At 41.0% G+C, this 25,422-nt stretch overlaps 1 protein-coding gene across 3 annotated transcripts in view; it reads right to left on the bottom strand.

Moving 5' to 3' along the window:
* Nucleotides 1–3,082: 3,082 nt before the first annotated feature.
* PDE1C (phosphodiesterase 1C) overlaps nucleotides 3,083–25,422 on the bottom strand; it is a 758,662-nt gene continuing 736,322 nt past the window's right edge. The window contains exons 19-20 of one of the 3 annotated variants that reach the window (XM_033930571.1): nucleotides 23,906–24,103; nucleotides 3,083–4,402 (exon numbers count right to left, since the gene is read on the bottom strand). In XM_033930571.1, the coding sequence (XP_033786462.1) occupies nucleotides 4,230–4,402; nucleotides 23,906–24,103 (371 nt within the window). In that variant the 3' untranslated portion in view covers nucleotides 3,083–4,229. The remainder of the gene's footprint in view (nucleotides 4,403–23,905; nucleotides 24,104–25,422) is intronic. The other 2 variants (XM_033930572.1, XM_033930573.1) reach the window with 2 other exon arrangements.

The following is a 25,422-nucleotide window of genomic DNA, read 5'->3' on the forward strand; positions in this document are numbered from 1 at the left end:
AGAATCTTCTTGGACTATTCATTAGTAGTTAGAACTGCAGCATGTTGCAAGCTCAGCTGACAAACTCCAAGATCTGGCTGCTATGGCAGGGCTAGGAAACCACTGTCCTATAAGGCACACGTAGCCTATCCCAACTCAGCATGGAATTTTTCCTAAGGTGCATTGTCAACAACCACATCCAATTCCTAACCTCAGCCACCACTACTGAGCCATTTTCGTACATCTCTGCATTACAAACCATCATTTTTATGCTGACTGGATGCATATAAAATAACCATGATAAATACATTAGTAGCATTAGCTGTTCTGTTATATACTGAATGGTCTAGATATATAATTTGATAGTATGCAAGAAATGCATATATAGTATATATATATTTAGAAATTAGCATATACTAATGATAAGAACTGCTGGAATTTTCCGTTGTGATTTGCTATTACTCTATTTAGTTTGCTTGGAAAATATGATAAATGGCATTATTTAATGCATCACTGTTTTAACCATAATGCTTTTGTTATAAATGTATAGCTATTGCTGAAATAACTATTATGAATAAGTTAATGACATGAAGTCCAATTTTGTATAGGTTGAGTAAGCAAGAAAACAGAGCTCCAAATTGGGACCTTCACCATATGCAGTATATTTTACAAAAGACTCAAAAAGTTTCATGCTCCCATTGCTCTTCTCCCCCATCATTTTTTCAGATGCAGGCCCAAACAAGCAGTTAGCTGACAGTTTTGAGCGACTTAAAGCAGGCTCAAATGCTGAAAGGGAACATTTTTTGAAGTACACAGATATTTATGTTGCAAACTTGGAAATGCATATATACTTCTTGCTCCTCTCTCTTCCGTTTTGCTCTTCACACATATATATACACTTGCCATTCAGACACCCACACCCACCATTCATTCAGGCAGGATACAGGCTGTTTCTGCTCTGCTCTCTCATACACCCCCACACAGGTATACACCCTTCCTCAGCCATTTTCAGAAGGACAACCACATTTTCCTTATACACACAGAATCAGTTCTAAATCCAATATATGCTCTATATTTGTAAAAACCTATTCCTCTATAATATACTTTTTCTATACCACCTGTCTTGTTAATTTACTTCTCACTGCCTCTGAGACCTGAACCCGGGACCCAAAATAGACTAGACAATACAAAAAACACAAAATATTACATGTATATAAGGTCTACCCACACTGTGCTCAGAACATGGTCCCTTCAAATCTGTGGGTGCTACAAATGTATGTTTTAGGTAGCATGTTTTTCTAAAATGATCACTTACACAATTATGGCTATTTACATGTGTAAATCAGCTTTTTTCAGGTGCAAATGGTGCCTAACCTTTCTTAAAATTACCTCCAGGTAAAGTTACAACTCTGTGCTAACATCTTTGCAAAATGAAGATATGGCTTTCTATAAAGGACACAGTGTCTATAAAGGACACAGTGATATAAATGAAACCCACAACTATATGTATATTTTCTAGAAATAATGCATATACAGTAGCTGCACATTCAAACATGAGTCATGCAAATTTGTAATAGATTAGGTCCTCCACACTTAAATCATAACTATACTTTTGCTGCAACAAGGATAGCCTAATCCAAGTTTATAAACTAGAAATAACTTGCAGGTAGGGCCACAACTTGCCACAACTTGCTTTACTGCATAATAAAACTAGCAGTGATAATGCATACTTCTATATATTGATTGTTGCGGGAAGATTTAGCTTGATGCTTTATACAGGCTATTGTAGTTAACAAAGGAACCAAGATCATTTCATTCATTTATTTCTTCATCAAGCACCATCAGCAAATAAGATTGTCCGATATACTCTCCGCATAAGTATAAATACTCCCAAAAAGGGTTATGCTTCCCTACATCAATTAAGGCATCTCTGTAGTTTTTTTTCCCCTCTCTACAATTCATGATTTTGTCTTTTCAAGATTAGACTATTGCAATACTGTGTATGCCAGCTTACCCTCCCATTAGTTAAAAAGACTTCAAACATTTCAAAATTCGGCAGTCAGGTTACTTCTGATTTGATCATGTTTCACTGTTATTTATTTACATTGGCTACTAGTGTTGTTTCATATTTCTTTACAAAGTTCTTTGTTTTGCACGCAAAGTTTATTATTCAGGTCATCTATCCTATTTATCATCATTGACAATAGCATATATCTCGTCACAACACCTAAGATCTTTAGCTTCCCAGATCTTCTTTAGACCTTCCTAGTTCTAAAATTACTCATTTTGAATCCACTTGACACACTGCTTTTTTTATTAGCCCCAAGATTACAAAATGAGCTTCCACCTCCTATTTGTAGTAAACTATTTTCTACAAAATGCAGGGTTTTACTAAAAACATGTTTTCAAATTTTCTTATGGTATCCAGGCAGGATGATGAGTGCTGGAAAGCTAGTCTGCAACTCTTTGCCTTTCTATAAGGTATGTATATGAGTTTTTCCCTTTATTATATTGTAGTTCCTTTTCTGACTTTTTGTATGGTAATTTTTAGTAAGTACACCACTTTAATCTGCTCGACAGTCCAGATAGTATATCAAGATTTTATTAAACATAAACATATTTTTTGCAATCAATACTCAGATCATAAACTAGCCCACAGTGACCACTAAGAATTTTTCCTGTGTCATTAAACCTGAAAGAAGTTGCATGAAAGGCTCAAAAATTTATTCTACCACACTATATTATTGACATCTGGAACTTTATAAGACATACAGTGCAAATCCAAAAAATTTGGATGCTAGAAATCCAAACCAACTGAGAATCTGGACTGTTTAAAATTGTATTATCTGGACCACCCAAGAATATGGACTTTACAACTCAATCCTTTTCTTTTAGATGCAGGCTCATCTCTCTCTTTCTCAGGCTTCTTTCCTCTATCCAGGGTCTCTCTTTCTCTGTCTCCCTCCCTCCATTCCACTTGCCCTCTTTTTTGTGGCTGTCTTCGGCTTCCTAAACACAGTTATAAAGACGCTGACACGGGACCATGTTCCTGTGTATGTTACACCTAGATCTCCTGGTCCCACTCTCTCTGATGCAGGAAGCCTACATCATAAGGGATGGGACTGAAAACCTAGCAGCCACATGTGCAGGAATATGGTGCCACATCAGCATCTTTACTGCCGTTTAGGAACTGAGGACAGCTGCAAAAAAGAGGGTAAGTGAGAAGGAGAGAGAAAGAGAGAGATGTTAGCTGGGGGAAGGAAACCACAAAGAGAGAGAGAGAAAGAGACCGAGAAACAGAGACATTGGATGGGGGAAAGAGAGGCAGAGATGGGGTGAATTTTTAAAGTACCGCCTGAGAATCCAGAAAATCCAAATATCCAGACTGTCCTAATCCCTGCGCACTTTGGATTTTTGTACTGTAGTTGGCCATGGAACCAAGGCCGTTCCAACCATTAGAGACACTAGGCAGTCACCTATAGCAACTACAGTCCAGGTAAAACAATAGAACCTGACAGCTATACTAACTCAGATCAGTAAGAAGGATGGACAATTTTCAAATAGCCAATTTATCTGGATAAATGACGTTTGCATCTGCAACAAAGTTTACATTTAAAAGCATGATTAGATTAGGAGCCTGCAAGTTAATTGAGAAGGGGAGGGGGAGGCACAAGCTGAAGATTCACTTAAGGTGCCCAATACCCTTTCACTGGCTCTGCATGAAACATGCCAGTTTTTTATGTATGTTAACCAAGGGCCTGACCATAGACTTTTCTAGTTTTCTTGCAAAAATACTTCCTCTTACTCTTAGAGTTCTTGTTCTTCCAAACCTGGAAGCCCCATGACACGGTAGTAAAATAGACTTTTTCTAGACCCCCATATCCCTTGGCATAAAGCTCATTCTGTGGTGCTTACCATATTAAGCAAGTCTAATATTTCTACATAGGTGAATTTTAACCTGTAATATAAAGAAATTGCATTCTAGTAAAGCTGTACAGAATTTTATAAACTCTCCTAAATGAATATCAATAAGATGATTGCAGTGATACATAAATAAGATGATCAGCAATAGTAACATTCCTGGAACAAAAGCAGGTGCTTCCATTGATTGATCTGGTTTTAAAATATGGTGTAGACTTGAATCTTGGGATCATCATTTCTACTGATGTTTAACATCAAAAGTCCTACAGCCTGTAAGCAGCCGTTCCTGCGTTAGCTAAGAAAGATCAGTAGGCGCCAAATTTTGGGCCTCACTCAAACTTCTTCCAGTGCAGGGAGATGTGTTGAATCTTATTCATCCTGCCCCTCTGATCAAGTGGCTTATATTTTGCTGTGCTTTCTTCAGACTTTTTGTTAAAGGTTGGCAGGTTGGTACTTGGGTAATAGTTGGGCTTCTTCATATATTGAATTGGCGGTTTCAGGACTAGAAGATATTTAAAAAATAAGAAAGAGAAGTTAATCAGATACAATCGGCCCTTATTATCCTGAAAAGCAAACACTCTTAACAGCTGTAGTTGGTGAGTTTATGAATGTTATATGATGGATGACAAGGACAGGCCATTATCGAAAAATATTTAAATCAGTAAATAGTGTTTATGCACGTAAATTGCCCTCGGCACGATTAAAAGTATGATGGCAATTCTATAAGTTGGCACGAAGATATAGGCCCCTCAATGCATGTGCTTAGCATTAATTCTGTAATGGCGTCTTGACATCAAGATTCTGAATACTAATGTAAGTCAGCAGAGGAGCACTTAAAGTTAGATACCAGCAGTTGCATCATCAACAGCAGTTGTAACTGTTGGCAGTGGCATAGTAAGAGGGTATAGGGAAGTGGACCGCCCTGACCATCTTGGTGGGGGAGCTGGCACCTCTCTGCCCCCATACCATGCTGGCACCCTCCCTTCCCTGCCCCTACCTCTTTAAAATATTTGCTAACACAAGCAACTACTTTAGCCTGTTGTTTGTGCCGGTCTGGCTCCCTCTGAAGTCACTTCCGGGTCGGGGACCAGGAAGTGACGTCAGAGAGAAAGCCAGCATGATCAGTAGGCCGTGGAAGCTGCTCGTGCTGGCAAATACATAAAGAGGTATGGGGGTCAGAAGGGAGGGCATGTGTGTGTGTTTGGGAGGGCATGATGGGGAGGGCATGGGGAGGGAGGGAGTGGGGGGGTGCCACTGCCCCCGGGTGCCTCTTACCCTCATTAAGCCACTGACTGTTGGTGCCTAATTGCACTTTGAAGTGCACATAACTTATAGTATTCTGTAAGTTCTTTGAGTATCTCAGAGACATCCCCATCACCCATCCATACTCTACTGTGACAATGCCCCCTCACACTTATGTGCTAATTAATTTTGGTGCGTATAATATTGAATAGCACCTATCGCACCTACTTGCCAATTAGCGGTGCCATTCACATGCAAACTATTGGCACCTACCATTAGGTGCCAATTTATAGAATTGCCCTATATCTCCCAGATTCTATAAAGGATGCCCACATATCTGTGCCCAAATTTGGGCATGATCCAGAAATGGGCACACAACCTAATTGACTAATGATCCAATGAACATCAATAATTGGATGCTATCAATTAATAATTAAACCCCCTCCCTTTTACTAAGGCATGGTAGAGGTTTCTACCGTGGACCGGAGTACTAACAGAATTCCTATGAGCGTCGGAACATTTAGTGCCCTTGGTCACGGTAGAAACTTCTATTGTGCCTTAATAAAAGAGGGCCTAAATAAATTAAACTCGGTTAATGAGTCTTTTAGTTGGTTTACCACATCAAAATCTGAATAAAAAAATCAAACCAATATATAAAATTGTTTAACCAAAAACATCCCAAAGCTCTATTTCAAAGAGATTAATTATGACCGAAGGACCCTCAGAAGTGTTCCATGCATAGGGCTTAATTTCACATATACCAATTTTTACCACTAGTTTCCTCATCGGTCCCAGCAATTATTAAATTTCTTTTTTTTTTTGCACTTTAACTCAGTAGCTTGATATTCAACTTTTAACAAAAATCAAACACTTATCTGTGTGCTTCTGACACAAGCTGTTGTATTGTTGAATATATTCTAATAACTGCCAATATGTATGTTTCGCCACAGTTTGCATCAAGGCACAATCTTTACATAGCTTCAACATCCCATCTTCTCTCACATTCCAAAATCAATTTCCAATTAGGGGTCATGCATGCATCTGGCTGTGCACTATTCTATAAGCAAGGGTGATTAAATCCCATAAAGCACAACTCAAAAGGGGGCATTGCCATGGGAGAGGCATGGGCAGGTGGGCCACTCTCAAAAGATGGTCAAAAACAGAAGACAAAAAAATCCTCCACACAAGACGAGCACACAAAAGCACCATATGCAGGATTTCTCCGTCTTACCTTTTTCTACCTTTTTGTTGCATCTCCCTTCCTCTTCTCCAGCCCATATCCAACAATTCTTCCTCTCTCCCCCATGTGCAGCAGCTTTCTATCTTTTCCTCCAATCCCCCTGTGTAGCAGTTTTCCATCCCTCTCTCCCATCCTCCTGTGCAGCACCTCTGGATCCACACACCCCCCCCCCCCCACCGTGAGATTTGGAATTTCTTTGGGCTTCCAACAGCAGCAACAACAGTGGCGGTGGCTGACTGTTAGAAGCAGCACCAAATGGGCTGTTTGCAGCCTGCTCTACTAGGGCTTCTCTTTGCCACGTCATCAGTGATGTGGCAGAGGGAAGGCCCTGGCAGCCGGGTCACAAGAAGTCTTTTCAGACTCCTGACTCCAAACCACCATCGCTGTTTTAAAAGGCAGGCCTGGAGGTATGTGAGTTCTCTTTTTGTCGGCAGCCTTAACTTGCTGCTCTGCTGGTCCCGCCTACTTCCTGCTTCCGCGAAGGCAGGACCCGACAAAAAGGAAAGACTGACGCCGGCAAGCAGTGAAGCTCCTAGACCATAACGCCGACCCCGGGAGCACCCCCGCATGGTCTGCACCTGGGGAAGACCGCCCCACCCCCCTTGGTACACCACTGACCTGGAGCACTCATTATAGAATAGTGTGAGTGTAAATTTTTTCTCAGTGCCTATTTTTCAGAGCCATTTACTGAATCTAGCCTTAAGGGCCTAGAGGGACAGATTCTATAAAAGATTCCTAAAGTTAGGATCCTAGATCAGTGCATCTAACCTAACTTAATTATTTAAAAAGCTTTATTGTAACTGATAACAAGCAATTGGTACCTCATAATTGGTTTAAATTAAAATTAATAGAATGGTATGTGCCTAACTCAGCAGGTGCCTTTTTTGGACTTAGGCATTGGTAATTAAGCCAAGGAAAACCCTAGCATAACTATGGTGCATCTAAGATTAGGGTACCTCCTGGTACCTAAATACATTTTAGATGCCGCTAGGCATGATTCTATAAACGGTGCCTAACAGAAGATTGACATGTACTAGGTATCACGTTCCTTGGTGCCTATGTTTTAATCGTGATTTACAGAATCAGGCTGATGGAGCCTAAATATTTGGTGCTGATCAGACTGGCGCTTAGTAGGATCCTACAAAAGGCATATGCCATATAAAGAATTGTGCTTAGCAAAAGTATGTGTCACTAACATTTAGGCTTACCCATTTAGGCCAAGAAAAACCAGGCCTAAATACCTGCACTTAAGTTGTGTGTAGTAGAGAATGACACGGTGAGAAAATTCATTATCGTTCCTGTCTCCGCGGATAACCGCAGGAAACCATCCAGTGTCATTCTTTAGTGTCTATCTCAACCTCAGTTCTTCTACACCAGCATTCTTCAATGCAAGGCTTGAGGGTCAGGCACATTCATACTCTGATTCTTCCCTTTCTCCTTAAAGAATGACATGGAGATGATCACTCTCTAGTGCAGTGGTCTCAAACTCGTGGCCCGGGGACCACATGTGGCCCGCCAGGTACTATTGTGAGTCCGTCAGTATGTTTATCATAATTACAAAAGTAAAATAAAACAGTTTCTTGATCATATGTCTCTTTAGATATAAATTACAATATTATTATTAAGACCTTGCCAAAAGGAAAGATTTATAAACTATAAAGAGTTTTACCTCATGCAAAATTGTCATTTATTTAATGACGTTGACTATTTTTTCTGCGGCCCTCCAAGTGCCTACAAATCCAAAATGTGGCCCTGCAAAGGATTTGAGTTTGAGACCACTGCTCTAGTGTGTAGATCAGGCAGGCTTTATAACAGTACACTTAACTTTTAGGAATGCCAGCAATCCACCCATGCTCCTCCCCTGGACATGCCCTCTTTTGAAATTCACACACTAGAACTGAAGAGCACCATTTTAAAGAATTCACCTACCAAGCTGTGTGCTTAATTTCTAATTAGTGCTAATTAGTTTCCAATTGTGAGGTGTTAATTGGTCTTGTCATATAATTAAATTACACGCACAGATTGGCTGTATGCACCAATATGCATGCACAACCTTTAGTGCTATATGCAGAATTTGGGGGTAAGGATTTAATGCACTTTAATAAAAAGGACCCTTAGCTTCTAAGAATTATAATGCAAAATATAGTGCTAATGAGGGAATAATATGAAAATGTATCCATATTAGCTCATTACTTATTAGTATTCAGAAACACAACATAACTGAAAACGCACTGCACCTTGAAGCTGTGGGTTGAACCCCTCGCTGCTCTTTGTGATCCTGGTCAAGTCCCCCCCCTGTCGCCCCAGGTACATTAGATAGATTGTGAGCTCACCGGGACAGACAGGGGAAAATGCTTGATTATCTGAATAAATTAATGTAAACCTTTTTGAGGTATCTTGGGAGAATGGTATAGAAAATTGAATGAATATATACATACATATATATATATATATATAATACAGTATATATATAAATATATCTTTAAGCTCATTACATTAATGTCTCCTTAGCTGCTGTCTGTCTGTCTTTCTTTCTTTCTGTCTCTTTCTCTCCTTGGCCGCTATCTGTCTTTTTTTCTTTATCACTCTTTCTCTCTCTTTGGCCGCTGTCTGTCTGTCTTTCTGCCTGTCTCTCTGACCCCCTGTCTGTCTGTAATTCTTTATGTCTGTCTCTCTCCCTCGCCCCATGTCTGTCTGTCTGTCTTTCTTTCTTTCTCGCTCCTTGGCCACTGGCTGTCTGTCTGTCTGCTTGTCTCTCTGGTTCCTGTCTGTTTGTCATTCTTTCTGTCTGTGTCTCTCCCTGGCCCCTTGTCTTCCTTTCTTTCTCGCTCCTTGGCCACTGTCTGTCTGTCTCTCTGGCCCCTTGTCTGTCATTCTGTCTGTGTCTCTCCCTGGCTCCTTGTCTGTCTGTCTTTATTTCTGTCTGTCTCTTTCCCTGGCCCCCTGCCTAGCTCTCTCTGGTCCCCCAAGCAAGCCAAGATTGCTGCCTGCCCACCAGCACACCCCTCCCCCCAAAGCAGCTCCTTTTCCTTCTCCCCCTCCACTTCCCTGTGCAGCAGTAGCAGCCGGATGCCTCGCAGCACCTCGAAGGACACCCTCCTGCCGTTGCTCTCACCACCGCATGCGACACAAGCCACTGCATGCTGCAAATGGAACATGGCACGGAAGCAGAAATCACGGCAGCAGGGATCATGCCATGTCAACTGCACATGCGCGGGTAAGGGTTATATTGATGCACAGGTGTTTTCTATGATGTATGTTTTTTTTGGTGTGCTACATTTGAATTTGTATGTTTTATTGTAATCCGCTTTGATTTAATGCAGAATAGACATTTAAATAAATATATATTTATTTATTCTGCATTAAATCAAAGCGGATTACAATAAAACATACAAATTCAAATGTAGCACACCAAAAAAAACATACATCATAGAAAACACCTGTGCATCAATTAAACAGACTTTACATGATCAATATCCGTTTCCACATAGGTTCACCAAATTTCTAAAATTTAATATAATTAATAAAACGACTGAATGAAAAGGTGCGTCTTATAACACCTGCTTAAAATTCATCTTATCACCATACATTCATCAAACTGCAGCCAATGAAGTCCACATCCGTGGTCCTGCTGTCGAAACAGCAGATGTCCAGGTTTTCATGTCATGCACATCACTCGCTGCCACTGTTTCCAACTTCATTGTGCCCTGGGACCGTAAAACACGATCTAGTGTATATCTCTGTAATATCTGAACCTGATACCATGGTGCATCCTCATATATCACATGATGAATAATCATCAAAATTTTATAATCTATATGATATGAAATTGGAAGCCAGTTCTTTTAGTACAGGGGAGATGTGTTTGTATCGTGACACCCCTGTTATACATACAGTATACTACTATCCATTCAGTCGTGTCTGATCCTTGGGCACTCTAGGCCAGTCCTCACTATGTTTCCCTTTTTTCCCCGGCTTCTTTCAATTGCTTGATATTCATTCCCGTGTCATTCTTGATGGTATCTAGCCAACAGGCCTTTAGTCTCCCCTCTTTCCTTTTATCACTGTCCATTCTGAGTAGCACCTCCTTTTCTAGTAAATTTGCCCACATCACATGTCTAAAATAGGTCAATTTCTGTCTGGTAATCTTGCCTTCCAGGGACAACTCTGGGTTTATATAATGAAGAACATCTTTGTTAGTGATCCTAGTTGTTCCTATGTATAAATTCACAGACTCTCTAACTAAAATAAAATAACCACATATCAGCCTTAATAGTTGTAAATTGATATAAAACATAACAAAATGTTGCAATGCGATTATCTATCTAACACTTCCAGTATTCAAAAATGCTCAGTTACTCTTTGATGCACACTACAGAGCCAAAACAGGGTTGTGCATGGATTTTGTTTGAGATGTCCTTTTTCTCTTGAGACTGTAACTAATTGTTTTAGTTTGTCAAATAAGCAATATATTTAGATAACTTTTGTGTTTTTTACAAGTGAATTTTCAAGGCATTGAGAAAGATGAATGATTAAAGCAAAGGTTTGCTATCTGTAAGTCATGTGCTTATTCTGATCTGAGGTATAGCTAGCCTTTTTGCTGAATATGACATTCAGATTTATAACTCAAAACTGTTTCACATAATAGCATTTTAATAAATGTAACTTATCATCTTTCTTCTCCTTTGAGAAGTTAAGCAAAAATCAGACCTCAGAATCATGTGTATCATACAAACAAGAAGATATACAATAAAGCCTTTGATGTTTGAAGCTTACAGTTTGATTCTTGTCTTGCACCCAAAAATTTGCCAAGGTGCTATGAATCAGACAGCTCCAAGAGACTCACCCAGAGATTGCTCTCTCTGGCAGAAAATAGCAGGATTTGGCATGGAATTTGAGGCTGGTTTCAAATGATCTCCCAGAAGGGAGGCACCTTCTTGAAACACAGGCTTTGCCAGAGCTGCTAACATATGCTGTTCTTCAGATTCTAGGGAATGCATTAGATCCTATGCATTGTTCAAGCCTGTAGCGAGGAAATAGACAGAAATCCTCGCACGTGAAACTTGACAGAATGGTAGCGTCATCCTTTACCATCTTCCATCAGCTTTTGTCAGAGAACATGTGACATATCAATAGACGTAAATGATTTTAACTTGTTTCAAGTTTTTGAGATTCTGTTCCTTTGGAGTAAGAATGCTGTTTGTATTTGTCCTGTTTGTTTTCTATCTAATATGGTAGTAGAAAGATTTAAAATGATGACTTGGTGAACACAGGAGGCTCAAGAGGAATTTACAGATTTTGAAGTACCGGTATTTATTTAATAAAATGGATTACATAGTTGAGTTCACTGAGCTAATTTCAGCTAGCCCACAGCAATTGGTCCACACATCCACACATATGCAAGTTATGGCTACTAAATGCATGTATTATTTTGCACGCCTTCCATTCTAAATCAAAATCAAACTCTTAATTTTGATCCCATCTTGTTATTTGATTTCTAATTCATGTAACAGACAGATAAATACAATGGGTCCAAGCCAGTGGCAATCAGCATTTTGCTGACCGCAACTGACATTATCCCCAGAAATTCAGTGCTGAGTCATGTCTAGTCTTTGGCACTGAATTTCCAGAGATATGGAGCTGATAAAAACTATCCATTACATAACATAACATAATTTTATTCTTCTATACCACCACAATCATACAACTTCTAGGTGGTTTACACTGAAGAGAACTGGACAATCGATTTACAAAATACAAATAGTAAAAGTAGAACATATTTCTCAAGAATAGTCAGTATAAAATTATTAAATTTAGTAAAACTTCTGTTTAGGAAATGAATCTGTCGAACAATGCAGTCTTAATTTCTTTCCGAAAAGCACCATAAGTCAACCTGGCTCCATTGATGTAATTGTCTAACCATGATTGCTTTTTACTTGCTTGAAATATGAATGTTCTATCCAAAAAGGACCTGTATTTACAACCAATGATCCTTGGGTAGGCAAATAAGTTACAATTTCTGGTTATCCTAGTAGGAATGTATAGCACGCAATGAGGTAAGAGAAAGGTAGGGGCTATTCTCCAAACCGATTTAAAACAAATGCAAGAAAACTTAAACATTATTTGTGCCTCCATTGGTAACCAGTGCAGTAGTCTATAGTAGGGACTAACATGATCATTTTTCTTCAGTCCAAATATTAAACGGACAGCTGTATTCTATACTATTCTTAGGTGCCACTGAATATAACCACTTAGCCCTAAACAAGTGATTTAACCAGCAAGGAGCCATTTCTGGCTAGTTAATTCAATTTATTTAAAAGATTTCTTAACCGCCTATAACTAGGCAGTTTTATAAAAAACATAAAACACATATTATACAAATAATAACAGGTCCTTCATATCAGCCTTTATTATCAACCCCTCTATAATGAAACATTTTAGTATGTCAATGCATCCCCAAAACATTTTCTTGTCATCTTCCCAACTAACATTATTATTTTAGAATGACAATTTGGATTTGTCTAGATTTCCTCGAAAATGAGACACCTTGAACAACGGTGTCTCTACCATTCTCTTGATGACTAAGACACATTTTTAAGTAATCGTGAACAATGTAGTCAGATTTCACGAGCAATCTCTATTAGCACAGAGCAGTCAGTATCGAATGGACTCACCTAATAATTGTGCTCTCTGGCAGGATCTAGCCTGGGCCCTAGAGGCAGGTTTGAAGTGAGCTTCAACAGCTGACACACCATCTTGAAATTTAGACCCTGTTGCTAGAGTTGCATGTGTTTGGCATCTTTTCATTCCTAAGGAATGTACTAGAAGTCCCTGATGATGTAGATGTGTAGTTTTATTCAATCCTGTATCAAGAAGATAGATAATATAGTCCAAAGACTATGAATCCTATGGTATGAGAAGCTGAATCAGAAGGAGAAAATTATCTAGTAGAAGCTAGTGATGGGACAACATGAACCAGTTGAATATCCTCAATATTGCTGGCTTGCATACCATAAGAAACTATGGACTCTTTTATTAAGCTGTGCTAAACAGAGGCTTGCGCTATGACCAGCGTGTGGATTTTAATCTGCGGTAAGCATGCATTAGTGATTACTGCAGCTTAGTAAGAGGGCCTCTCTGTGATTTTACAGTCTTATAACCTTGTGGTCCTCATTTTAAGCTTTTAATGATTGAGGCTCGGATTCTTTCAACGGCACCATTGTTGGCAGTTGCCTTAAAAGCGGACGCCAATCTCATGTAAATCACATGATGACGCCGTTTAGAGAACTGTGCAAAGGTAGGCACCAGTAATGTAGGCCAGAGTTTTCAAGGCCTACTTTTCTAGCACATACCTTTGATGTGTGAATCACACCTCTGGAGGCGCCTACCGGTACCTAACGCCAATTCCAGTGTTAGCCATGCCTACAGTGGTAATAGGCATCCGTAGGCACCTCTGGAGATACAATTCCGGCACCTTGAAATTTTATTTAAGTACCGTTTGAAACAGCATTTCCCCTCTTAACTTAGATTTCACCAGGTATAAGTCTAGTACCTAAAGTTAGGCATGGGAATCGGCACTAAGCATGATTCTATAAAGGCTGGGTGCCCTTTATAGAATCGCATTTAGCACCATTTGTTTTCATCGTCCAATTCTGAGCACCATTTACTGAATCTGTATTCAGGAAATGCTTATTAGAGTGCATGATGGAAATGGATAGCATGTGATCTGGTATCCTACCCAGCTGGAGTCCCGAAGTCATTTCATTCTTCCTCCTGATGAACCAAGAGCTGTGAAACATGATCGGAGTTGAGGAAGCAGAGGATTTCACTTACACAAGATTAGTTCTGTTACAACTTTTTTTTCATTGGACTTTAATATTGTTGGAAGATTGTTTTTTTTGAGCACAATTGGATTGGGAACACTTGATACTAACCAGCAGCAGAGTTTATATATGACGACCGGAAGACCTGCACGGAACATTTCGATCTAAACTATGTCATATATATATACAGTGGTACCTCAGTTTATGAGTGCACCGGTTTGCGAATGTTTTGCAAGACGAGCAAAACATTTGCAAAATCGGCGCCTCGGAAACCGAGCATGCCTCGATTTGCGAGCGGCGCCCCCCGCGATCCGGCACCCTCCCCCCCGCAATTCATCACCCCCCCCCCACCGTGATCCAGCACCCTCCAGACCCACCCGAACAGGCTTCTTACTTCCACCTCGGCCTCGGCACCAGCACCGGCATGTCCTGTGCGTTGGTGCCGGTGCCCGAAGATCGGCCTCCTCTTCTTTGCCTTGAGCACCTGCCCAGTTCTGCCCATCCTTGCCCTGTAATACCCTAATCCCACCCCCACTCCCAGTCCCGTCCTAGCCCCACCCCCCACTGTGATTTGAGGAGGCTTTTCAAAACCCAGACAAAGTGCTGGGTTTTGAAAAGCTGTCTGGACATCTGGTAACCCTAGTTCTATAGCTTGTATATTCACGTATGATTTAAACAAAAGTAGTCATATTTTAAACCTCCTCTCCCTCAGTATTTACACACCATGTTCTGCATTGGATTTAAATGCTGAGTGTAGCATTTAAATGTATACTTGAATATGCAGCACAGAATTGAATTTCCAGGTATAGACTGGGCATCAGAAGTTATCCAGATATCTGAGCTAACTTTGGCAATACCCAGATAACTTCCAACTCTGCCTCAGTCTACTCTGGACTTTCCCAGCACCGCCCAGATACTCCCAGGCTGGCCAAAGAAAGATTTTCTGTGGCGTTATCCACATAATGTTACTGAAAATTTAGATATGACCCCCAGTGAGTGGCACTTATGCGGAAAGTTTCTACCCAGTTAAGCGTTTTGGGATATTGGTCCTTTGGTCCAATGCATACTATTTCCTATGTACTATATTATTTTTTTTTAATGCAATCCAAAGTACTTATGTTAATTGAAATATTTAAAAATATTGACTCAGACATTTCAAAGACTTGAGTTTTTCTAGCCAAGATGGCTGTTAAAAATTATGCATTTGAGAAATATTTGGTTTGATCCCTCTCAGTTTAATCACCAGTTTGGCTCTTTATTGAAGTCTAATTTTTTCAGATTATTTGGATCCATTAGGGCCAGCAGTTTTGAACTCTCACAGTATGGTTTTCTATCCACTTTTAATCAAATGTGATTAAAACTTGCTGCAGCACTCTCAGGCATCAAGCAAGGCCCAAAGAACTCATGGGCACCAAAAGAGGGATAAAGGATATTAACAGTGACATGAAAACACCAGGCCACAATGAAAGGGTCAAAGTGACACAAACAATGTAATAAAGACCGCCAATTAATATAAAGAGGGTCAAAGCAACACTAACGCTGGCAGGTAGAACTCAAGGCTCTGGGAGAGGTGCATAGAAGCACCAACATTGGCAGAAAGCCCTAAGACTCCAAGGCACCAGACTAGGAGAATATCAGCACCAACAATGTAGGATGATCCTAGGGAACTAGGAGAGTGGCAAAGCAGCATCAACAGTGGCGTGGAGACCCCAAGGTAAAGGTAGAAGAATAGTCTAGCCGTTATAGTAATGATTTTAAAAGAGCGAGTCATTCTCCCAAAAATGCTCATGCAAATGAGGTTGGCAGAGAGTACTTAAGACTCGCTAAATTAGCATGTGCCCATTTCTGGTTATAGTGATGGGCACATGCTCAGAATAAACAAAAAACAAAACCCAAAACAAAACTACAACAGCGGGAGAAATGCTCAATCTATCCCGCTGCCAACCTACACACCCCTGGCAGTGGGAGAGATGCCCTATGTCTCCCGCCCAATCGACACACCCCGCCCTGCAGTGGGAGAGATGCTCAATCTCTCCTGCCCAACCGACACAATTCCCAGCAGCGGGAGAGATGTCCAGTGTTTCCCGCCGCTAACCAACACCCCCCAACTCCCCTCGGCAGTAGGATAGATGCACAATCTGTCTTGCCCAACTGACACACACCACCCTGTTGCGGGAGAGATGCCCAATGTCTCCTGCCACCAACCAATACCCACGAACACCCCTCAGCAGCGAGAAAGTTGCCCATACTCTCTTGCTACCACGCAAACCCTCCCCGTGCCTCAGATGACCCTACCCTCTTCCCCTTACCTTATTTTCAGATGGCTGGCCAGAGAGATGCCTACTCCCTCCGGCCAGCTGGCCCTCCTCTTCAAAATGCTGGGCCTTCCCTTCCCTGGTGCATTCTGGGATGCACCAGGGAGGGACCTTATGCATCTGAGCCAATCAGAGACTTAGGCCCCTCCCCAGAGGAAGAAAGGAGGTGTTGATGCCCTTCTACAGGTCGTTGGTGGGGCCGCCCTTAGGGCTCCTTTTATTAAGCTGCACTAGTGGTATTAGCGCTCGCATTATACGCTAACGCCTCCATAGAGCTGGCATTAGCATTTTCTGTGTAGCGCAGGAGTTAGCACATGCTAATCTTCAGCACGCGCTAACAATACTAGCGCAGCTTTGTAAAAGGAGCCCTTTGAGTATTGTGTTCAGGTTTGGAGGCTGCATCTGGCCAAAGATATAAGAAGACTTGAAGCAGTCCAGAGGACAAAAATGAAAATGGTAGGGGGTCTGCGCCAAAGAAATACGAGAAGAGCCTAGAAGACTTCAACATGTATACCCTGGAGAAGAGTGAGGGGAGGGGGGGTGATATGATATAGACATTTAAATATTTGAAAGGTATTAATATAGGACCAAATCTTTTCCAGAGAAAGGAAAGTGTAAAACTAGAGGACATCATTTGAGGTTGAAGGGTGGTAGACTTAGGATTAATGTTAGAAAATTATTTTTCACGGAAAGGGTAGTAGATGCCTGGAATGCTCTCCTGAGGGAGGTGGTGGAGAGGAAAATGGTGATGGAATTTAAAAAAAAAAGTGTGGGATGAAAACAGAGTATCTCTAACTATAATAAAAATGGGCAAACTTTCATGGTTTGAAATGACACGGTGACAAAATTCATCACCGTTCCCATCCCCGCGGATAACCGCGGGAAACCATCTTCATGTCATTCTTTAAGGAAAGAGGGAAGAATCAGAGGATGAATGGCCACAACCACTGACCCACAAGCTTTGCTTTGAAGAATGCTGGTGTAGAAGGACAGAGGATGAAATAGACACTAGAAAATGACATGGGTTTATTTCCCGCAGTTATCCGCTGGGACGGGAACGGTGATTAATTTTGTCACCGTGTCATTCTCTAGTCTGACTCCTGCAAAGGAAATGGTTTGGATAGGCTGGAATAAGCTTTAATGGCAACTCCTATAGTTGGAACCTAAGGAGAGTACCAGGTGAACTTCTCAGGTTTGTGGCCCAGAAAAAATAATTAAAATAAAATGACAATTCAATCATGAAATTATAATGCATGTAGTTACAAGATAAACTAGATATTATTATGTTACTATGTATAAGCTGGAAGAAAGACAGGATAGAGGGGATATGATAGAGATGTTTAAATATATCTGTGTCTTTAATGTACAGGAGATGAGTCTTTATCAAATGAAGGAAAACTCTGGAAGGAGAGTTCATAGGATTAAGTTAAGAGGTGGTTACTGGGCAGACTTGTACGGTCTGTGTCTGTGCATGGCCGTTTGGAGGAGGATGGGCAGGGGAGGGCTTCAATGGCTGGGAGGGTGTAGATGGGCTGGAGTAAGTCTTAACAGAGATTTCGGCAGTTGGAACCCAAGCACAGTACCGGGAAAAGCTTTGGATTCTCGCCCAGAAATAGCTAAGAAGAAAAAAAAAAAAATTTAAATTGAATCAGGTTGGGCAGACTGGATGGACCATTCGGGTCTTTATCTGCCGTCATCTACTATGTTACTATGTTACTATGGTAGTCTCAGGAGTAATCTGAGGAAATACTATAAAGGGTGGTAGATGTGTGGAACAGTCACCCGGTAGAAGTGTTGGAGACAAAAATTGTGTCTGAATTCAGGAAAGTTTGGGACAGGCACATGGGATCTCTTATGGAGAGGAGGAAATAGTGGATGCTGTGGATGGGCAGACGAGATAGGCCTTTTGGCCTTTATCTGCTATCATATTTCTATGTTTCTATATGCATGCATTGTACAGGATACTGTACTCTAAGTTATGCAGACCCTTGCCTCGTTTAGGCACCTCATAGCTACACCAAGTTTTTGGCTGGTTTAACTGTGGGCTCCTAAATGTTAGGTGTGCCCAGATACCATTTTAGAATTGTCTGTCACCTTACTGTATTGGGGCACCTAAAAGGGGGTGCCCAGTTTTGGAATTGCCGGCATTATGCCCCTCTCCCAGCTATGCTCAGAAGTAAATTTTAGAGTCACTTAAGGGTACCCGCACATCTTAGGAATACTGGAGCTCCAGAGAAGAATGTGTTTTATTAGTAGTGCCCGGATAATTATGATCATTACAGGCATGCAAGCGCTAATCCTCAAGGGTTACTTCACTCTGCTTCAGCGCAGTTCAGCTTTCTTGAACAAACTCACCCACCATTTGTGCTCTCTGGCAGAATGCACCATGAGCTATTATGGAATTTAAGGCAGGTTTAGAATGAATCTTAGAGGAAGATAAATCTTCCTGAAATGTACAAACTGTTGATGTTCTCTGGCATTTGGATCTCAAGGAATACACTAGAACATCTCCACTATATTGTTCTGGTACCGATTCCAAGCCTGTAGCAAGGAGATAGAGTGAAGTTCTTGGACTAGAAATTTCACAGAATGGATGGCTTCCTTTGTGAAGAGAGGGACATATCAAGTAAAGCTATTTTCATGAATGATGAGAAAGAGCAATAATCTAAGATTCAAATAATCTAAAACTCAAAAAAACCTGCATACATTTTTTTTCTCTCTGTCATGTTTTTAAAATGAAACATAATATGGCCATACATCAGGGATATTATAAAAAGTTTCTGAAGATTAGGGAGCCATTGACAATATTTTGCAAAGAGTGATTGGTGATTATGCCCTTTGGTCATACACGTCCAGGGTGGGTGGGAGGGCGGGTTGGAATGTATTTTTCAATTACTCAATTTGAGTGTAGTTTATGGAAATAATTAGGGGGGGGGGAATTATAATTGTAAATGTATTTAAGTGTTTTTATAGCGTTATATGATTGTATTATATTGTGCACTTACTTATGGCTTTAAAATGAATAAAGAAATAAAAAACCAAAAAAAAAAAACCCAAACTTGCATACGTTAAGGTAATATTCATCTGTCAAAAGTAAGAAAGGCCAACTGAAAACAGAAAACCAGGGTGGCAAACTAATCGCTTACATATAAAACTTTGAACAACTGCAATGGCATTTCAATACTTTGCTCAGAGCTTTTTCTGCCAGAGCAGCAAAGATGTAAGCATTTCAACTCGTGAAAGTCTACAGACAAGTGCTTTTAAACTTTAAATAATTTATTGGCATAAAATAGTGTGCAATGATTGAGAGTGCCATTTCAGCCATCTAACTTTCAGGCTTGCCCCGGCGTTTTGGTCTGACACAAGAAAAATCTCTGAGCACAATGTTGAAATACAATTGCAGTTGTTCAAAGTTTTATATGTAAGCAATTAGTTTGCCACTCTGTTTTTTTACTTTCATAAGAACATAAGAATTGCTACTGCTGGGTCAGACCAGTGGTCCATCGTGCCCAGCAGTCCGCTCACACGGCAGCCCTCTGGTCAAAGACTAGCGCCCTAACTGAGACTAGCCCTACCTGAGTACGGTCCGGTTCAGCAGGAATTTGTCTAACTTTGTCTTGAATCCCTGGAGGGTGTTTTCCCCTAAGACAGACTCCGGAACAGCGTTCCAGTTTTCTACCACTCTCTGAGTGAAGAAGAACTTCCTTATGTTCATACGCAATCTATCCCCTTTCAACTTTAAAATATGCCCTCTCGTTCTCCCTACCTTGGAGAGGGTTTACAACCTGTCCTTATCTACTAAGTCTATCCCCTTCAGTACCTTGAATGTTTCAATCATGTCCCCTCTCAATCTCTTTCAGTTGTTATTTCTTTGGAGTTGGCATTTGTGATATTTTTCCTGCTTCCCTGAGTGTTTGGAAAACTAAGAAAGGTGCAGAATCTGCAGAAGCTTGGTGGATTTTGTAAGCCAAGTGTCCATGAGAATGAAAATTGTGTTCATGTTGACAATGACTGACACCTGCATACCTTCATGCTCACATAGGACTAGATTCAGTAAATGACACCCAGAATTGGGTGGCAAAAAAAAGTGCACAGTGCTGGGATCCACACCCAAAGTTGGTCATGTAAATTTACACCAACTGAAACCTAGCACATAAATTAGATGCAGATCCACCAAATTCTATAATATTGCACACGATCCAAACAGTACAAAACGCCACAGATAGGTTTTTGCTAGGTAAATCGAGACAGACAAGTGTCACCCAGTTACTAAAAGAGTTACACTGGCTCCCGATTGAGAGCAGGGTGAAATTAAAAATCTCATTGCTGATGCGCAAAACTGTTCACTGCTCAGAACCGCGATACCTAGCAGCCAGACTACAAAACACCCCTACCCGCTCTGCGTACAAGCCAAGAGCCCTTACTACAAATGCCCTCCTTCAAAGACATCAAACACAAAAGCACCAGGGGAAGAATGTTCTTGGTAATGGCCCCAATGTGGTGGAATGCCCTACCAAAGGAATTAAAACTAGAAAAGGACACCGGAAAATTCAAGAAAGGGATAAAGACTGTCCTTTTCTCAGACTACTTCAACTGAAATTATAAAGTTGACAGAGAGAGGAAACTAGAACTTTCAGGGATGCATATAAATAGATTACAGTTAGTTGACAGGGCCAACCTCCTTAGATGGTGTATAAATATAGTGTATTTAGCTGCAATAGTAAACTTAGTATTATATGTGAATATATGTAGGACAATTGATTTGGTATAAACATGTGCATATAAGTAGGATGATCAATGTGCCAATAACATAAGTAGGATGATGGATTATGGCATAATCATGCCGGTATTAATAACTCTGTATTGTAACACCTCGCAGAAGCTCTTTGTAAGTGTATGGTAACATTTCAATGTGCGGCGGCAGCAAAAAGGGCAAACAGAATGCTAGGAATGATAAAGAAGTGGATCAAGAACAGATCAAAGAAGGTTATCTTGCCGCTGTACCAGGCCATGGTGTGCCCTCACCTGGAGTACTGCGTCCAGCACTGGTCACCGTACATGTAGAAGGACACGGTACTACTCGAAAGGGTCCAGAGAAGAGTGACTAAGATGGTTAAGGGGTTGGAGGAGCTGCCGTACAGCGAAAGATTAAAGAAACTGGGCCTCTTCTCTCCTGAAAATAGGAGACTGAGAGGGGACATGATAGAAACATTCAAGATACTGAAGGGAATGGACTTAGTAGGTAAAGACAGACTGTTCACACTCTTCAAGGTAAGGAGAACGAGAGGGCACTCTCTAAAGTTAAAAGGGGATAGATTCCATACAAACGTAAGGAAGTTCTTCTTCACCCAGAGAGTGGTAGAAAACTGGAACGCTGTTCCGGAGTCTGTCATAGGGGAAAACACCCTCCAGGGATTCAAGACAAAGTTAGACAAGTTCCTGCTGAACAAGAACATGTGCTGTTAGGACTAGTCTCGGTTAGGGTGAACATAAGAATTGCCACTGCTGGCTCAGACCAGTGGTCCATCATTCCCAGCAGTCCGCTCACGTGGCTGCCCCAGGTCAAATACCTGTGCCCTAACCGAGACCAGCCCTACCTGCGTTCATTCCGGGCCGCCACATGAGCGGACTGCTGGGAATGATGGACCACTGGTCTGAGCCAGCAGCGGCAATTCTTATGTTCTTAAACCGCTCTGAATTGACTCCCCAATCATTAGTAGCGGTATGGAAGCTCTCAATAAACATAAACATCTTTTCTGAACACCCCTGATCTGATCATGTCCCTCCTGCGGCCACGCCCCCTTTTCAGCTACATACTACCAGGAAAATTCTGTAAGGACCGCCTAAAGTTAGGCCCCAGCAAGTGCCTAGCTCGCACCTTCTGGCACCTAACTTAATTATTTTAATCAGCTTTAAGTGGCATGGTAATTGATCGCACCATTAAAAGCCAATTAAGAAACAATTTAAAAGAAACCTAGGCACTGCTAGACACCTTCCAAGACCAGTGGCTACCACCTGGGCACCTAGCGGCACTTATTGATACTATATGCGCCATATTCAAGGCGCATGCAGGGGTGGAATTGGCCTTCGGCATCACTAAGCGCCACAAGGTAATATTCTATGCCCAGTCTAGGTGCAGGAAATGTAGGCCTTTAAAACCCCAACCTACATTACAAATGCCTAAGTTCATTGCTAGGCACCGAGCCATGATTCTCTAAGTGGTGCCTGAACGTGATTGGCACGTGGCAGACACCTTTTTTCTAGACGCCTGCTGTTTCAGACAGCACCTATTGAATCAGCCCCTAAAAGATTTGCTCACATATCTTTATAGAATAGCGCTTAGCAAGATGAGCGCTCAAATCCAAATGGTTGCCAATGAATGCCAATAATTAATTGTTGGCACTCAATTATTGGTGCCAATTGGCTCATTGCTCAATTAAATTGGGCGCACAACTTTGAGTGCCAAATGTAGAGTCTGGGGGATAATGCTTACACGACAGATATGCACAGAAGGTATATCAGGAAAGTACACGCACAGTTTCCTTTAAAAAAAAAATACTATGGAAATTACATGTACACTTTTATACTCTTTGGAATGCATGCATTTCTAAGTTTGTTTTATGCATCTATTTTATAAAGTATGCAAAGAAATCACAATTTAACCACACTCCCAGGAACGCCTCCTTTGAGGTCAGATAAGCATTTGTGCATATGATTTGTATGTGCATATATTTAGGCAGTGGTGTACCTGGCTTGGTTGCTACCTGGGGCAGAGCACCTCCCTCCAGGCAATGTGTGTGTGTGTGTGTAGGCGGGGAGGGGGGAGCCCATGGGACAGTCATGGGCATGGCAGTTGGCTCTGCTGGTTTCCTGCCCTGGAACGAGAAGTTGACATCAGAAGTGGTGGGGACCAGAGGGGCCAGTGGCCACGTGCATGTGAACTGCGGCTCTGTGACTTCTTTGTGCACCTCCTTAGTACGCCACTGCATTTAAGCGTGGGTATTCTCCATGGAATGTAAACAGCTAATTATGTGTGTAAAACACTAGTTTACCTATGGAAATACCTTTTAAAATTACTCCCCTATTCTTTTGAGCTAAGCTGATAGTCATGTAATCATATCCTACTCTTATTATAAAAACCTATTAGCATACACAAGAAAAGTTTATGTTTCTAGTCCAGGATGACATCTTGGAAAAAATGAGTGATCCAAGAGCTTGAGAAACTGGGGTATTCTGAAGAAGGGAACTCATGCCTATTTTGAATATAAACCAAGTTCAAGAAGTCATTTGCAATGTGTTAGTAACATAGCAAATGACAGCAGATATAGCATTAATTTACCCTGTAAATTCTCAAGAAGCAGACATCTAAGGATGAATGGACTCACCTGGCAATTTTGTTGTCCGGCAGAATGGACCATGAACCCGCTTAGATTTATGAATTGGTTTGATTCTAGTTGGATGCTTGACTGATGGAGGTTGAAACATGGGCCTTGTTGTTAGAGTTGCAAATGTAAGATGCCCTTGGGTTCCTATGGACTGCATCATAAATGTGCGACAGCGTACTTCTGGTATAGGATCCAAGCCTGTAGCAAGGAGATAGCCTATAGAATGAAAGGTACTGTACTACCAAAAAAAGTGGAAAACGTATGGAAGTATGTTGACACTGAGGACAAAGAATTGGCTTGAATCTGTGAAGGTGGGATCATGGTCCTTGTTATGCATTGACATTGGATAATATAAAGACTACACTAGCTTTAAACATGTGTTTGATGGTGCTAAAATAGACAGACACACATGCAAGCGCGCGCACACACACACAAACATGCACACACTTAGATTTTCTGTAGCTGAACCAATTCAGATCTTTGGATTTCCTTCATTTCTATTGTCCCCACTAAAATCTTTTCTGTTCTATGCTCGACCTGATGAGTGAAATTACCTGGTAATTTTGATGTCCTGTAGTACTTGGTAAGGCCCGGGGTGGTATTAAAGGTTGGGATGAAGTTTTCCAAAGCAGTTAAGGCATCTTGTAATGGGGAGCCTGCAAACTTACGGCACCCTTCACCTCCAAAAGAATGGGTTAGAAATGATTTATGACATGGATCTGGTAAGGTGGCGAAGCCTGTAGCAAGGAGATAGACAGTGAAATTCTTGGACTAACAATCCAATGAAATAGGACTTTTCCCTTGGCAAAAGGAAGATGGCATCCAGTTAGAACACAAAAACCTCTGGTGGAGCATGTGGTATGTCACGTGCAGCAAAGTTTGGGAAAAAAAATGTTGCTACCCAATGCCATTGTATTTTAACATGGTGGGTTCAATAATCCTGTGCATGTTTAATCCATTTAAATGAAGGGAAGATCTAGAATTAGATTGTTTTAGATGACAAATGTAGTGGCAGAAGTTCCCGTCTATCGTACGGTCTCACTTCTTTAGCCTCTGCATCTCTTCTAGTTCCAGCTCAGCTCCTAAAACCATTCCTACACTATGGACATCCACATTCCTGTTTCTCGCTGTCTGATTCATGCAGCACATCGCAACACAAAGCCGGCTTACGTGACAACTTGTCAAAAACACAACATCGATTACTACAACAGGAGCCCTACTTACAAAGGGTTTTCTGTCAAAAGGAACACACTTGAAACTAAATGTCTAAAGACTGGAAGAGATTACAGAACAAGGACTGACAGGGTAATTTTGTATTGTATTGATTTGCTTTTTTTTCTTTTTAGCTCAGGTGTGGTTTATGAAAGAGATTTTTTTTTTAATACTGGTAGAGGAATGATGGGAAGGTAATATAAATGTGGGTCACATGCATGATGTGAGTAAATAAACCAATTTTTATAAGATTTTTTTCTCTATATATATTTCATATGTTGCAAACACACTCCACAATTAACTTA

Source organism: Geotrypetes seraphini, chromosome 2, assembly GCF_902459505.1.
Source record: "Geotrypetes seraphini chromosome 2, aGeoSer1.1, whole genome shotgun sequence".
NCBI classification, from domain to species: Eukaryota; Metazoa; Chordata; class Amphibia; order Gymnophiona; family Dermophiidae; genus Geotrypetes; species Geotrypetes seraphini.